Consider the following 16,642-nt stretch of genomic DNA (forward strand, 5'->3'; position numbering starts at 1 on the left):
CATGCTGGCAACATGACCTGGAAAAACTGTCTGCGGACAAACGGCAGCTCCCTCGTCCTATAAAACGAGATGAGTGCAGCAACCCCAGAGTCAACTGCAACTGGACCTAGCTGTCAGGGGTCCTTTGCCTTTACTTTTAAAAGTATAGTCTGACAGAAATTCCTATGAATGTTGGTACTATGGTTTATGAGATAGGTAGTGCATGTGAACAACCAGCAGCCATGCTGGAAAATGGCTTCCACAGAATGCAATGCAGCATGTCAACACCCACCCTTACCAAACTATGTCTTCTGTGTCATCCTAATGGAAATGTCTGCCAATAATAACTTTTCTATGGAAGTGTCTTAAAAGGGTTATATATTCCACCATAGGCCTTGATGCTATCAGCCTGCTGTTGAGATCCAACAGCCCCTGCCCCCCTTTAAAGCCTTAAAATATGTAATTTGATTTCAAAATTTAACATTTTGTGGAAACCACATTCCACTAACACAAAAATTATGTACACTGGTCCCTGTACCATTAAGAAGCAAACAGACCTGTGGCATGTGATTTAGTAAATGATCCAGCCAACAAATTAAGCAATCTTCATTGGGATAGTTACCTATCCAGATGCCCTGGAAGAAGGAAGAAAAAAAAGCAGAAAAGGAGAAACTGAAACCTAAAATGCATCTGTTACATACCTGGTCTCATAGTCAATAATGGAACATCGATATACAGCAATAAGTAATTGGCTTTCTCGACCTGTCTCTCCAAACAAATAGGAAATAAGAAATCAGTGTTGCAAGATTGCAGGGAGTGTGAACATCTATGTCAAAATAAAACTAAAATGGAAAAGTTTACTCCTGGAGTTTAACAGACCCTTGGAGTACTTTGTATTTTTTTTAAAAAAAATACACATATACAGATTTATTTTACAAAAACAGAAATATATATATATATATATATATTTGCTTTCGTAGATTTTCACGGGTACAGGAATGCAGGTTTTGGTGTCCTCGGGTGTCTTCCCGTGTAAAAGTTGGGGTGTCTAGGCGACGTTTCGACGAGGTCTCACTCGTCATCTTCAGGCTGGTGCTTTCGGCTTCTTGTTACTGGAACAGAGCGGGATCTCAATGTTTGAGTTCCTATAAATACTGTTCCTATAAACACCCCCTCTACAGTATTTATAGGAACTCAAACATTGAGATCCCGCTCTGTTCCAGTAACAAGAAGCCGAAAGCACCAGCCTGAAGATGACGAGTGAGACCTCGTCGAAACGTCGCCTAGACACCCCAACTTTTACACGGGAAGACACCCGAGGACACCAAAACCTGCATATATATATATATATATACTCAAGTGCTCTTGAAATGGCATAATGGAATTTATGATAAAGCCAAAATGCTGTTATTTCTCCAGTACTATATCGAAAAGCTGGTAAGAATCAAACGGACTGCCATTAACTTAAGTGTCTGGAAATTTCATTTCCCCATCCATTTCAGTAAGGGTAAATTAGACCCCTGATAGCTTAATAAGTTGAACACAATTTTTAAGAAAGTGAGAAGTGGGTGGAAATGACAACTGATTCCATAATTCTTGGGTACATGGAATATGAAGTGGTTTAAGTTTGCTAAGAGCTTTTTTCCTATATTCTGAACAGCTGCTGGAGTCAGCCCACAGCAACCCAGCTGGCTTGGGAGGGTTAAAGATTTTGTTTGTTCTTTAAGTTTAAAAAGTTCATTTTCGTAGCATTTTGTAGTCAGTTTAGAGTCTTGTGATTTTCCAGTCTAACTTTACGATGTTTGCACTGAAATACCACATGTTTTTCTGCTATACTATGGGATGAAGCCCTTAAACAAGTTTGCCCAGAGAAATCCCATTGACATTTCATTGGAGTTGATAGGTCAGTTCAAGACTTTTCAGTAGAGTGGGCACTCCTCTGTTTGATGGGCTGTCTGGTCCAAGTCCAGTTCAAAGATGAAACAACAACAACAACAATTTATTATTTATACCCCACCCATCTGGCTGGATTTCCTCAGCCACTCTGGGCGGCTTCCAACTGAATATTAAAAAACAGTAGTCCTTCAGATATTAAATCTTCCCTAAACAGGGCTGCCTTCAGATGTCTCTTAAAAGTCTGGTAGTTGTTTTTTTCCCTTTGACATCTGGTGGGAGGGTGTTCCACAAGGCAGACACCACTATTAAGAAGGCCCTCTGCCTCATTCCCTGTAACTTCGCTTCTCGCAATGAGGGAACCGCCAGAAGGCCCTCAGAGCTGGACCTCAGTTTTCGGGCAGAACGATGCAGGTGGAGACGCTGCTTCAGGTATACTGGGCCGAGGCCGTTTAGGGCTTTAAAGGTCAGCACCAACACTTTGAATTGTGTTCGGAAACGTACTGGGAGCCAATGTAGGTCTTTCAAGACCGATGTTATGTGGTCTCGGCAGCCGCTCCCAGTCACCAGTCTAGCTGCCGCATTCTGGATTAGTTGTAGTTTCCGGGTCACCTTCAAAGGTAGCCCCACGTAGAGCGCATTGCAGTAGTCCAAGTGGGAGATAACCAGAGCATGTACCACTCTGGCGAGACAGTCTGCAGGCAGATAGGGTCTCAGCCTACCTACCAGATGGAGCTGGTAAACAGCTGCCCTGGACACAGATTTGACCTGTGCCTCCATGGACAGCTGTGAGTCCAAAATGATGTGAGACCAAAAGATGGGAGAGCAGAGTAGCCTTCATGTTACTCATTGACAGTTAGCACCTAGACAGCATTTGGGTGATACATTTACTCATTTTCAGAGCTGCATGAGTTGGCCGTCCTACTTTTAAGCAGCTCATGACATGAACTACAGGCGTTGGCTCCAGTCTTCCAAGTGTTAGAGCACAATCCCATTATCAGTGGATGACTGCAAATAGAACTGCTTGAGGATAGGGCTGTTACATTAAAATGTGCATGCATTTTTGGTGAATGATCTGGTCTCATTTGTGCTGTCGAAGATAATCAATGATCAATTGTGTTGGTTTGTTTACGGTGAACTCCATTTCTGCCTCCCCTCCCTCCCTGGCCAGTGTCTGGAGAATAGTGTCTATCACTCTGATGTAGATTAAGTACAGAATTTCATATTTTAGGTCATATTACACTGAGCTTTGAAGAGATCTTCATAAAGATTTTAGTATTTGGGTGGGCGGGGGAATAATTCAATTGCTGCCGATCTTTGAGACATTTAATTACATTTTGCAGAGTGATCTCTAATTATAGCAAGATGCCCTGTATATGTATTAAGAGCCCTTGGATAAATCTGCAGCTAGAGTATCTGCTAAACAGTCTTTCTGACCATAATTGAATCAGCTTCAGTGTCTTCTTTTCTCTCTCTCCTTTTTGGTGTGTGTTTATTTCCCACAAGACTGAACCGCTGGTAGGGGTCCGCAATATAATTTGGTCCCTCACCCTCACTCTTTTAGAATGAATTGGAAATTTGCTAGAGCAATTTATGCTGTCTAACTAACCAGCCTGTGAAATAGTATTATGGAAAACGGATTGTATATTATCAAGCTTTCCCCACTGCTTGAACGTTTGGCACAAAAGTACTAACCTTATTCATGTATTTTCTGTTGACTAAAATGCAATAAAACTTGCAAAAACACTAACAGTCATAGAATCATGGAATTGTGGAGTTGAAGGGACCCTGAGGGCCATCTGGTCCAACCCCCTGCAAGGCAGGAATCTCAACTAAAGCATCCATGTTAGATAACCACCCAACCTCTGCTTAAAACCCTCCAAGGAAGGAGAGTCCATTACCTTTCAAGGAAGTCTACTAAGACTCCCTCAATCATTTTCACATTTACTACTGGCAAGCCGGGTGTCCCCCTTTTTATTTGTGCATCTGATTCTTCCTGCCTAAGAACCTTACATTTGTCCCTATTTAAATTCATTTTGTTAGTTTGGGCCCAGCTGTCCAATCTGTTAAGGTCATATTGAATCCCGATTCTATTTTCTGGGGCATTAGCTACCCCTCCCAGTTTGGTGTTATCTGCAGATTTGATGAGCATCCCCTCAATTCCTCCATCCAAGTTGCTTATAAAGATGTTGAACAGCAGGCCAAGGACAGAACCCTGTGGCACCCCACTTGTCATTTTTTCCCAAGTTGACAAGGAACTATTAGTGAGTACTCTTTGGGTTTAGTCAACCAGCTACAAATCCACCTAACAGCTACCTTATCCACAAGACTATCTATCATAGGGGACTTTGTCAAAAGCCTTACTGAAATCAAGATGTAATACATCCACAGCATTCCCCTGACCCACCAAGCTTGCAACTCTATTAAAGCAAGCAATGAGATTCGTCTGACATGACTTGTTTTTGAGAAGCCCATACTGGGTCTTAGGAATCACAGCATCCTTTTTAAGTGCTCACAGCCTGACCATTTAATGATCTGTTCTAGTACCTTTCCTGGTATTGACGTCAAGCTGACCTGAAAATTGGACCATCAGTACCACTTGGAAGGAAAGGGACGTGGGTGGGGCTGTGGGTTAAACCACAGAGCCTAGGACTTGCCGATCAGAAGGTCGGCGGTTCGAATCCCCGTGACAGGGTGAGCTCCCGTTGTTCGGTCCCTGCTGCTGTCAACCTAGCAGTTCGAAAGCACGTCAAAGTGCAAGTAGATAAATAGGTACCACTCCAGCAGGAAGGTAAACGGCGTTTCTCTGTGCTGCTCTGGTTCGCCAGAAGAGGCTTAGTCATGCTGGCCACATGACCCGGAAGCTGTAAGCCAGCTCCCTCAGCCAATAAAGCAAGATGAGCGCCGCAACCCCAGAGTCGGCCACGACTGGACCAAATGGTCATGGGTCTCTTTACCTTTACCACTTGGAAGACAATGACCAACTAGGTTTTATCAGACTTTGCTCTAGAAAAAGGCAGGGAGTGGGGCTTAAAAAGAAGAATTTATATTTGAGACACTGTAACAGTAGAACAGTAGTGGTCATAGATCAAACTCTGTATGTCAAAGCAGTAGAAATTTGCCCAGCGGCCCAACAACATGTACGCCACATTAGAAATATTGAAAATGGACAATTTCTGCTCTGTAATTGTTCCAGGATTCTGGTATTCCATCTGCTGAACTCAGATTAAATGCTGGTCAGAATTTTTCCAATCTCAGGATGGAACAGATTTTGTGTGTGCACTGTTCCTATTTTATTAGAACTCAAAACAGTAAAACCTGCATCATTGTACCTATTCACACCAGTCTCCACTTAGTTCAGTAGGGTGAAAGACTGGAAACACCAGCCTCTGACAGGGAGCAAAGCTACTGGTGAAGACCCCTGGGGCAAGAATGTCTCCATTGTGGGGTGTTTGTTTGAGCACCAACAAAAGCCTCTGAGAGCTGGTCTGGGAAGCTGGGTTGCCTCTTCCCTAGATATCTTGAGCCCACCTGTAGTAAAGAGGAAATCACAGTCTCCCTCTGGCACCTTAGCAGCCTTTAAGTTCCCTTTTGGGGCATGAGGGAGAAACGCAGGGAATAGGAAATGCAAGACAGTTGTGTTTCCTATGTCACCTTCTTAGTGTCGTGCTCAGAATGGCTCTCAGCCTTTGGCTTCAGCGCTCTCCATCCTTTTGCTCGACTGCTGTTAAATTGAGACCAGCTACATGAGCCAATTTTAAAGTGTGTGGGAAATTTCCTTTGGTGCCAGCGCTGCCTCTTTCCGTGATACACCAATCAATCACTTTGATGAGTTCTAATATTAAAGCCAAACTACTGAACACACCATCAAAATCAGAGGCAACAAAATTCACCCCTTACCTTTCAGCGTGAGATATAATTGTTGGAGCAAGTTTGTTTATTAGTAACCTGCGGCGGGGGGGGGGGGGGGAGGCTGTTTGGTGTGTGTTTTTTTGCAAAAGAAAAGAAAGGAAAAGAAAGATTTCTTTGAGTGCAATATTGATTCCTTTCTAAAACTGCCCTATTGATCTTAGTGCATTAAGCTTCTCAGGGAGCGAAAAGCAGACGCTGGAACGTATGCAGGGAAGAGACCACACACATCCCAGAACACCCTTCAGAAACTGAGCATAGTTTCCATAACACAGGGTAAAGTAGAATCCGTCCCCAACTACTGAAACACAGTTCACCAGTGACTAGGAATATTGTTCACAAGCCACTAAGTCTTCTGTGCAGAATTCATTCAACTGGAAAACTTTGCTAGTCTTCATTTATGTTGCTGTGCTCAATGTATGACTTCAGTATCCCCTTGAAAAGTCAACTTTTCAGGAAGGGTTCGAAATCTGCAGGACCAGAGATGCTCAGAAGACTGGAGTAAATTTACGGACTATTTGAAAAGTAATTGTGATGAACAGATTATGCTAGTAGGTTTGCAAGAAGTTTTGTACGGTGAATTATTTGAAATATTGCAAAAAAGACAATGAGGTGAACTATTAGTTAAGGACAATTAAAGGTAATATAAAATTAAGAAATGCCTAATAAGTGACATGGAACGGAAAATCATCAGAGGCATTGAAGGAAGTCCAAACATATTGTATAAGATGAGAAGTTAAGCTGTATGAATGTTGGAATTAATATGTTAAAAAAATTAATAAAAATGTGTGTGTATGTGTGTATGTGTATATGTCCAATTTTTAGAATTTCCAATTTCTGGAACGCCTTGCGACTCAAACGTTTTGGCTCCTGAACACTGCAAACCTGAAAGTGAGTGTTCCGGTTTGCAAACATTTTTGGGAAGCCGAACATCCAACGCGGCTTCTGTGGCTTCTAATTGAATGCAGGAAGCTTTTGCAGCCAATCGGAAGTCGCGCCTTGGTTTTCGGAAGTCGAATGGACTTCCAGAACGGATTCCGTTTGAGAACCAAGGTACGACTGTACAGTGTAAGTGTTTATTCATTATGAATTAATTTTTATTGCATTTGGAACATAGGAAGCTGTCTTCTACTGAGCCAGACTACCAGTCCATCCAACTCAGTATTGTCTGCACAGATTGGCAGCTGCTGTCCAAGATTTCAGGCAGGAGGTCTCTCCCAACCCTGTCTGGAGGTGTGTTGGGAACTGAACCTAGGATCTTCTTTGCAAGGCAGATGCCCTACCATTGAGCTACGGCCCTTTAAAATAAATATAAACAAAGGAAATCAGGTTAAACAATTTACCATCAGATGGAAAATCCGTTTAAACAATCAGATGAACAGGATGGGTACTAAAGTATGTGAATGTGTGTATCAACTGGCCAGTTAAACCAGGTGAGGGTAGCCAATGGGTCTCAAACCCTTGGTGAGTTAGGGACTTCTCCTGCATGCAAAGGCTGGCTGTGGCAGATTAAGCGGACAAGACCAATCGTGGGTCCGAAAGAGAGGGGTAGCTGGGGGGGACACCCCTTGGGGGTTGGCACTTACCACAGGACCTGCAGCGCACCTGAGCCACGCGTCTCTCCTGGGAGTGACGTGGTAGCTTGGGCACCTGCAGGCTCCATGCTGCCCAAAATGGCCACTCTGCTCTACAGCTGAGGGGGAGGTGGTGGGTAGAATCCTTGGAGGCTCTGTGCAGCATGCCCTGTCCTGGCTCGCCCCGCCCCAGACTCAGGGTGCATGCACTGTCCCAAGTGGCTAGCTATGCCGCTGGTCCAACAGTTGAGAAGGCAGTTTCTGCACATGCTGTAGAGCAGCGGTTCTCAACCAGATGTTGTTGGACTACAACTCCCATCATCCCTGAGCTCTGGCCTTGATAGCTAGGGGTGATGGGAGTTGTAGTCCAACAACATCTGGGGACCCACAGGTTGAGAAAGGCTGCTGTAGAGGGAAGTGAGGGGCAGGTGGGGGTCATCAACGTGGGAAGGTAGCCCAGGTTGCTGATCCTAAACCTCTACCGCCTTTCTCAATCATGAGAAACGCGTCAGGAGTAAACCTCGAGGAAAAATGCGTGCCTACTGCCTTGTGGGACATCTTTGAGAGAAGAGAAGGCTAAGCAGTAAGCCCAACACAAATCTGGAGTGGAGTCCCTAAGACAGTTGCCTTGGATGCCTCCTCATGGCAACTCCTGCAGCCAAGCTGGTGCCAGATGTATAGCCAGTGTGGTGTAGTGGTTAAGAGTGGTGGACTCATAATCTGGTGAACTAGGTTCGCGTCCCTGCTCCTCCACATGCAGCTGCTGGGTGACCTTGGGCTAGTCACACTTCTCTGAAGTCTCTCAGCCTCACTCACCTCACAGAGTGTTTGTTGTGGGGGAGGAAGGGAAAGGAGAATGTTAACTGCTTTGAGACTCCTAAGGGTAGTGATATCCTGCCAACCTAGCAGTTCAAAAGCACGTCAAAGTGCAAGTAGATAAATAGGTACCGCTCCGGCGGGAAGGTAAACGGCATTTCCGTGCACTGCTCTGGTTCGCCAGAAGCGGCTTAGTCATGCTGGCCACATGACCCAGAAGCTGTACGCCGGCTCCCTTGGCCAATAAAGCGAGATGCGCGCCACAACCCCAGAGTCGGTCATGACTGGACCTAATGGTCAGGGGTCCCTTTACCTTTACCTTAGGGTGATGATAAAGCGGGATATCAAATCCAAACCCCTCCTCTTCTTCTTCTTCTTCTTCTTCTTCTTCTTCTTCTTCTTCTTCTTCTTCTTCTTTCCTTTGGACCACATCAGCAGAGCCAAGAGGGGTCTTGTCACTTGTCATCTGGCCCACCCAGGACCACCATACGCCCAGGCCAGGCTTGCGTCCCAGAGAGTTCACTAAGATTTGACTTCACCCCTGGAGGCACACGCCACTGTCTCTCGAGACATACAGATGCCAACAACAATAAGCATTTAAAGGTTACAGCCTACTTCTTCAGCTCCAAAAGAGGAATGGGTGGCAGCATGTCGTGCAAGGCATGTAGTGAGACGTTGTCTTGCAATGATACTAATTTTTAGAGGGGCAGTACTGGGAGAGCAAGTGAAATATTTGCAGACTGGATAATGGCAGAAGAATCCATAGTAGTTATTGAAGCCCTGGTTCATGGCACCTATTATTATACAAACACCTGTTCTTCCAGCTGTTCCTGAGCAGCCTCTCAGTGCCAAGTCCATTTGCCTGCATTATCTCCCCAGAGCTTGGCTGGGACAGGTATCTATTATTTCACATTTCTGTTCTGATGCTATCTGAAGGCATCACAGTTATTCAGCAAAGAACTGAGACTACAGATGATTAGCTTGGTACAAGGAAGAGTGAAGTGCCAAGCCGAGCAAGAAAGTCTGAGATTGTAGGTGTGGGGGTTCCTTATTTTTATTTAGTTATTAATATCCCTAGATGTAAGAAGTTCTGTTTTGATGTCTCAGCTAAACCTTAGAAGATTAAAAGCATTTTGATCGTTGCTTTTTGCAGCCAACATTAAACATTATTGTTCCCATGAAGTCAGAGTGTAGGTGTTTGTGTGTGTGGAGGAGAGTGAAATTAAGAAAAGAGCATTTGGTAAGAGATAAAAACAATGAACGTAATCATAAAATTATATAGCTCTTTGCAAACTTCTCTGTACAGGCAGAGTAACATGATCAACCCTGCAACTTGTCTACTTAAGATTAAAACAAGGCAGTGTGATGTTCATTGTGCTTTTCATGCATAATAATAATAATAACAATAATAATAGTAATAACAGCTTTCATTAGGATAAGTCATAGATTCTCTTTCATGCAAAGCAGCTATGTGTTCAGAGACTGGCTGCGGGGACTGTCAAAATCTTTCCATGCCAGCATTCATCTGTTCACAATTGTCTTCCTTTCTCCCCACATAGGATTTTTTTCTCTCCCTTAAAAATAAGACACAATGGATGCCTACCAGCCAGCCAGCCAGGTTTTACCATAATTTGCCAGCTCTCATGTGTGGCAAATAATTGTGGATAAATACATGCAATATTTTGAAGAGAAAATTTATCCACACCCTGCAAAATTCTTTTAGCTTATGTAAAAAATTATTCGGGTATTTAACTTTTGAGTGACATTCATATATATTTTTTATATCTGTCTGTCTGTCTTGTCTATCTGAAATTAGCTTTTGGCAAATTCCACTGACAAGCAATTCAGAATTTCAAAGGCCTAAGATTTTTGAAGTGGGACTGTGGTCTAAACCACTGAGCCTCTTGGGCTTGCTAATCAGAAGGTCAGCGGTTCGAATCCCCAAGACAGGGTGAGCTCCCGTTGCTCGGTCCCAGCTCCTGCCAACCTAGCAGTTCGAAAGCATGCCAAAAAGTGCAAGTAGATAAATAGGTACTACTCTGGCGGGAAGGTAACTGGCATTCCCGTGCGCTGCTCTGGTTTCGCCAGGAGCGGCTTAGCCATGCTGGCCACATGACCTGGAAAAACTGTCTGCGGACAAATGCCGGCTCCCTTGGCCAGTAAAGCAATATGAGCGCCGCAACCCCAGAATCATCTGCAACTGGACTTTACTGTCAGGGGTCCTTTACCTTTACCTTTTAAAAAAGATTTTTGAACTCTTCTCCCTTACCTCAAAGTCCCTCTGCTTTTCCAGCTGAGGTTCACTTCAAATTTGGTTTTACATCAAGCCGTGTGGGCAGTTCTATTTATGAGCGAACACCCTGCATGGAAACTTAAGTTTAGAATAGTTAACATAGATGTGCAAGTTTCTATGAACAGTCAGGATTAAATATGTTCCCTTAGCCTGCCTCTCTTTATAAAAGTAGCAACATGTTCTTTTCATGACTTTTTGGAAACCGTTTTGCTTCTACTACACTGTTTTTTGTAATGCTTTAGAGTTTAAATCTTCTCATTTGAATGTTTTTTGTTTATAGTAATTTTAACTTTTTATAAACCGTCTTGGGAACCCGTTTAAGGACAGGGTGCAAAGAAAATAAATCAAATGGTTCACTATTTTGGTTTCCACTTATTCAGAGGATATTGTCCTTGTAGTACCAATGACCTTTAAAATACTGGTTTGTTTTTTGTGGTTTTTTTTACAGCAGTCCTTTTCCCCTGTGATCATATTGCATGGTATCTCATTTCCAGCTTTTAAAATAGAATGATTGCAGACTTTGTCTGATTGCAGAGATTGTATTACGTTTTGTTTGACAAAGAAAGCTAAAAGATGCATACCTTCTTCCTTCACTTCAGAGTTTTGTAATTTAGATGTATGGAGGATGCAAAGTAGCTATGGTTTCGTGCCTGAACCGCAAAGATCGATTGAACATGCTTAATTGGTCCTTATCTTGCAGTTATACTTAACACTTCTTTTGAGGAAGATTCTAAAAGGATACAGTTACTGCCTTTCTAAAGTACTCTAGGTGTAGGGTTACCCATTTCTCTTATCTCTTCCCGTGCCTCCTTCCCCAAAGTTGAGCACAGCATTTTACATAGCAACTAATGAGCATGTTAGTGATCGGTGTAGTCGGAAATTCAGGCCTCTGAAAACTCCACAAAGGTTAATAGCATTGCAAAGTAGACTCCTTAAAAAAAATAATCACCAAAGTGGGGTTTTAGTGGGTTAACACTCCAGAATAATACATAAGGAAGAATGGGGGGGGGGGGGGAGATGTGTTATGGCTGCTATCTGAATAGTTATTTGAGGTGTCCAATGACTTAGACATTTTTAACAGTTTTATATTGTAAGTAGTTTGTCATGCAGCACAGAAGCCTAACATTTGAAAAACTAAGACTCAGCACACCTTTGGTAGCACAGAACTAGATGTGTTTTTTGGTTTTTTTAATCTGACCACTGTGTAATTGTTGTTTAAAAAGAAGAAGAATATCATCATCGCTCACTTCAGACAGCACACCAAACTATGGTTAAGAAAGCTGAACTATGTTATAGTGTGATATATGGACTGGCGAACCCTGATTTGCAGTTGGCCAGCAAACAAAAAATCAGAAACCATGCTTTATGCTAACTATGGTGTGATGCCGAAATTGACAGCTCATAGTTTCAACCGTCATTCTGCTTCCAGAAGCTTCTGGACAGCCATGGAAACAGTAACGGACTTTTAAAGCTAGGCGATTTCTGCTGATGTAGCTGAAAATGAAAGTTAGAAGCAGATCTGGACCTTGCCACATTCATTCATTCAATATCCTGCTTTTCAGAGAGAGTTTTGTGGCTTCCCCTGTTGTGCTTTTGGGATCTCTAGTCAACACCAGCAATTCTAGACAGGCTACAATTAGAGCCAATACATTCAAGAACTTTCTCTCTGTACCCATTTCTATCATTTAGTAGGAGTTTGGGTGTTTCCTCTGGTAGTAGAACGTGTCATCTTAGTTGGTGAAACTTAATTTTGCAAATTTCTTCAGTGAGGGGGTCTTAAAATATGTTTTGGGGTGTGATGAATTCAATTCTGTTATTATTTTTTTATTGGGCAATGTTTAGCTCGGTAAGTCTATGTTTGATGAAGAAGCACAGAAACTGCTTTCGGAAAACCAAAGAATTTTAATTTTAACCTTCCGAAAATGTCAGGTGATGCTAAATAATAATACATAAGTAATGATAATTTTTAATATACGATATAACTGCAATCATTTTTAATGATTTCTGTGCAATTTTACACACCTTTTACTTACCAAGCAAAACTAAATTACCGCATTTTCTCTTGAATAACAAGCCCCCATGTATAAGACTCCAAATTGATAAAATGGGGGGAGATTGTATGCATGTATAAGACAACCCACAATTTTGAACATATTTTTAAACAAAACAAAACCTAGTCTTATACATGGAAAAGTATGGCATATCAATTTAACCAAAATACATTTTGAGTTCCCAAACCATGTCACAACTTTTTAGCACCCCTCATTTTGGGAATTTGAGAGTTGAAAAATTCAACTCGCCCTACTCTGATAGGCTTCATTTTCACATGGCGATTATTCTTTTAACAAGCAAATGTACTGGAGCCGGCCCACTCATAGGGCCAGGATGAAGCTCCTGCCTCGGGCTCCACCCACTTCTGTTGTCACCAACTAGAGCATGGTATCCAAACTTTTTTCAAAGAGGGCCAGATCTGATGAAGTTTTAATTTAGGATTGAAGTTGTTGAGCTTTATTTAGGGTTGACATTGTTTAGCTTTTTTAGCATTGAAGTTCTTGAGGGTTTTTTAGGATTTTACCCCAGGGAATAAACTGCCACAGGGACCAGGTTAAACCAACCGGTGGGCCGGATTAGGCCCCCAAAGCGGACTTCGGACATGCCTTAACAAGAGGGAGGCGTTCCAGTTCTCCCAGATGGAGAAGCCAAGCAGCAATCCTTTGAGGAGCACCCTGACTCCTACGAGGCTCTGTGGAGATCTTGGCGGTGGGGCAGGAGGCAGCAATGATAAACGTGGTCTGATCCAGCAGAGCTGCTCTTCTTAGGAAACCAGCGCTACGCTCTGTGGTTGAGAGACTGGGAAGTGTTATGTTTGTACGGGAGAAGTTTCTCTACCAGGCGAAAAATGCAGAAATTCTGCTCTTAAACTCTGACTCATTTATCGCTCGGGGATTGATAGACGGCTTACAACAAAGAGCTGTTATCTACTTTGACAAGCTCTAAAGCTGCGCAGCATTAGGGGGAGATTTCTTTTTCTTCATCCAAAATAGTAATTATTCTGACTCTGTTTTGATTTCTTCTCCTGTTCCGCAGCACCATCTCCAATCACAAATGTGAAAAAAGGGAAAGTCGGCAAAAATAGCATCTCACTCTCTTGGCAGGAGCCAGATCGACCCAATGGCATCATCCTGGAGTATGAAATCAAATATTTTGAAAAGGTGTGATTGTCCAATTGCAACACTGTTCTAACTATCTTTGATTTCTGCCTTCCTCTGCTCGGTTAGAATTATCGTATCCGTTCAAAAGGGATGGAGTAATTTTTGTTTGTAACTCCATGTCAAATTAATTATACTGTGACTGATTAGGAAGCCTTGGTGTGTGTGTGTGTGTGTGTGTGTGTGTGTGTGTGTGTGTGCGCGCATACTTATTTTCCTTAGTGCATTACTTCTGTTGAACAAATACATTTAGGTTTCTTGTTAGTTTCATGTTCCGGTTTTATTTCACTAAAATTAGTGCAATCCTGTGCATGTCTGCTCAGAAGTAATCCCCACCAATTTACTCCTAGGTAAGTGTGTACAGGAATGCAGCTTGATTAACTATGATTGAGGGATATTCAGTAGATCATATTCTTGTTGCTTTTCCAAAATGTCATACAGTTGTTATTATTATTAGACACATTTAAATGTTCAACATCCATCACATAGATGAATTTGTAATATAATCTTAATAAGCCCAGAGTACAATTTGCTGCATCAGAGTGGAGGAACTTTGTAGCTCGGTCTCTGAGACACTGTCCTACTGCATAGCAGTTCTGCCATAGTTGACATTTGGGCCATAGCTGTCAACTTTTCCTTTTTCTTGCGAGGAATCCTATTCGGAACAAGGGAATTTCCCTTAAAAAAAGGAAAACGTTGACAGCTATGATTTGGGCTCTTCTAGAATTTACTTTGTACAAGTATTATAGTTTCAGAACACCAAGTCAGTTACTTCATGTCACTTTTGCTGTTCTCGTTTCCCCTGAAATTAACAAAAAACAAAACCCCACAACATGGGAATTGTAGTTTGGTGAAGCTGCTGGGCTGGTCCAAGACATTTTGGCATATAAGGCAAACCACAAAATGGTGTTTCCCTCCCGGCCAGGGAAGAGGGGGTGAGTGAAGATCTATATCAAGAACAAGGAGAGGAATACAGATCTACATCAGGACCTTCAGTTCCTGTGGACCTTGCCACCTGAGGCAGTTGCTTCACCTTGCCTAATGGGTGGGCTGGTCCCAATGCTGAAACTTCTCTTTTAGAGATCCCTAAGCTGTCTCCTTCACCACACAGAGCCAGAGCTACAGTCCATTGGTTTCCTTGGGAAGAAAAGATGGTTCTCAAACTAGTTTAACTACATGGAACAGATATGCCCAGAGTTAGGCAACCTGAAGCCTACTGAGATCATTGAGTTCAGTTACAACTAACTCGGTATTGAATTGTGGTGCATGAAAAATCAAAATGAGGGTTAGACTTACATGAAATCATAAATGAAGGACTGAGGAGATATCACTCTGGCCCACACCCCAAGGTAGCTTTACTCCAAAATGGAGGACAAAAAAGTCAACAACTCAGCCATACTGTTTAGGAGTTTGTCACCCATTGCCCCACAGCCTGAAATCCTGATAATTCTTGACAGGGAAGTTTCCCATAGATTTGGGGGCTCTGAATTACCTCCACTTTTTCCTCGAGCATCACTAGTACGTTAGGAATACTCTTCCATCTTCTTGTTTTTGTTTCTGAACTCTTCTTGTTGTTTTTGTTTCTGAACTCTGTTGAGACAGCTAGGAATGCAAAAAAGCACTAAACAGCATTTGTGTGCAGACAGTGGTGGTTGTCAGAGAAAAAAGGTGGAAGAGACAGGAAGAGTCAGAAATGGGTTCTCTTGGCAGCAGGTGGGGACAGAAGAGGCTGACAGGCTTGAGGGAACAACATACAGATAAAATGCATAGGCTAAATCCATTGCAAACACCTGTTAATATTATGATGTGGACAACTGCCACTGAGAACGGAAGGCTTCACATTTTAAGAACACAAAAGAGTTTGCTGGATCACGCCAATGTCCCATCAAATTCAGCATCCTGCTGGCAAACCAGATACCTGTGGAAAGCACCCAAGCAGATTTAAGGCTTCAGGATTAATTTCTTTGTTCTTCCGAGGGAAGAGCAAGCCTGTTTTCCTTCATAATAATCTCTTATAAAGCACACTGATAAGAGCTACTGAGCAAACGCTTTGAATAAATTAATATGATCATATACTTGCTCACATACAACGTGCAGAATCAAGGTGACGTACTTGAATTGCCTTTTTTTGTGAGCGGGGTGGGGCGGGCGCGAAGCAAAGTCATTTAAATTTAGTGAAATAAAACCTGCATACTTCATTTTGTTTTTATTACATCCATTAGGCTTGATAGTTAATATAAATGATCTTTCACACACATTCACACACACACACACACACAAAAAAAAAACCCCCACCAGCCTACTCAAAACAGCAACAGGATTGCAGTTCAGTCTTAATTTCTGTTCATGCTGCTTCCTTGTTTTGTAACTTTGTGCTGTTGGGAAGCAGTGAAATATTTAAGGTGGGGCAGGCAGTTCCCCTGCAGAGGGCATCAAGCTGTGGGAATTTTTGTCCTCACACTGGGCACCATATTACTGGGTGGCTCAGTGCAGCATCTTCCTACATTTCCATTGGTTAGACCCAGCAGGCATGGCCAAACTTGGCCCTCCAGCTATTTTGGGACTACAGTTCCCATCATCCCTGACCACTGGTCCTGTTAGCTACGGGTGATGGGAGCTGTATAGTCCCAAAACAGCTGGAGGGCCAAGTTTGCCATGCCTGGTTAGAGGGTGGAAGACACCCACACAGTTGGCCTTGTAGCTTTTCACTCAGTTGGGTGCATTTAATTTTAGAGCCACGATAGATACAATACTGGAAAAGGCCTAGATCGGGCTTTTGGGAAGGATTGGTGAAAGAAAGACTCTCGCCGGCAGAAAAGGAAGTCTTGTGCCTTGCCTTGCCCTCCCCAGTCTTCTTTCTATCCCTTCCCAGCAAGTGAAGTCGGGGATTTCAATCAGTCCCTGCCCAGGTGACTGGCCAGAACAGAGTTTTGTGCTATTTGCAAATGTGCAATTCATTTATGCCAATC

At 42.8% G+C, this 16,642-nt stretch overlaps 1 protein-coding gene across 9 annotated transcripts in view; it reads left to right on the forward strand.

Moving 5' to 3' along the window:
* Window positions 1–16,642, forward strand: part of EPHA5 (EPH receptor A5) — a 248,584-nt gene that overhangs the window by 169,112 nt on the left and 62,830 nt on the right. For 6 of the 9 annotated variants that reach the window (XM_083709143.1, XM_083709144.1, XM_083709149.1 and 3 more), the window contains one exon: window positions 13,552–13,676. The exons of the other annotated variants lie outside the window; for them this stretch is intronic. In XM_083709143.1, coding sequence (XP_083565269.1) covers window positions 13,552–13,676 — 125 coding nt within the window. The remainder of the gene's footprint in view (window positions 1–13,551; window positions 13,677–16,642) is intronic. 9 annotated transcript variants of the gene reach the window in all.

The sequence above is a fragment of the Podarcis gaigeae genome, assembly GCF_964106915.1.
Source record: "Podarcis gaigeae genome assembly, chromosome: 13".
Taxonomy (NCBI): domain Eukaryota; kingdom Metazoa; phylum Chordata; class Lepidosauria; order Squamata; family Lacertidae; genus Podarcis; species Podarcis gaigeae.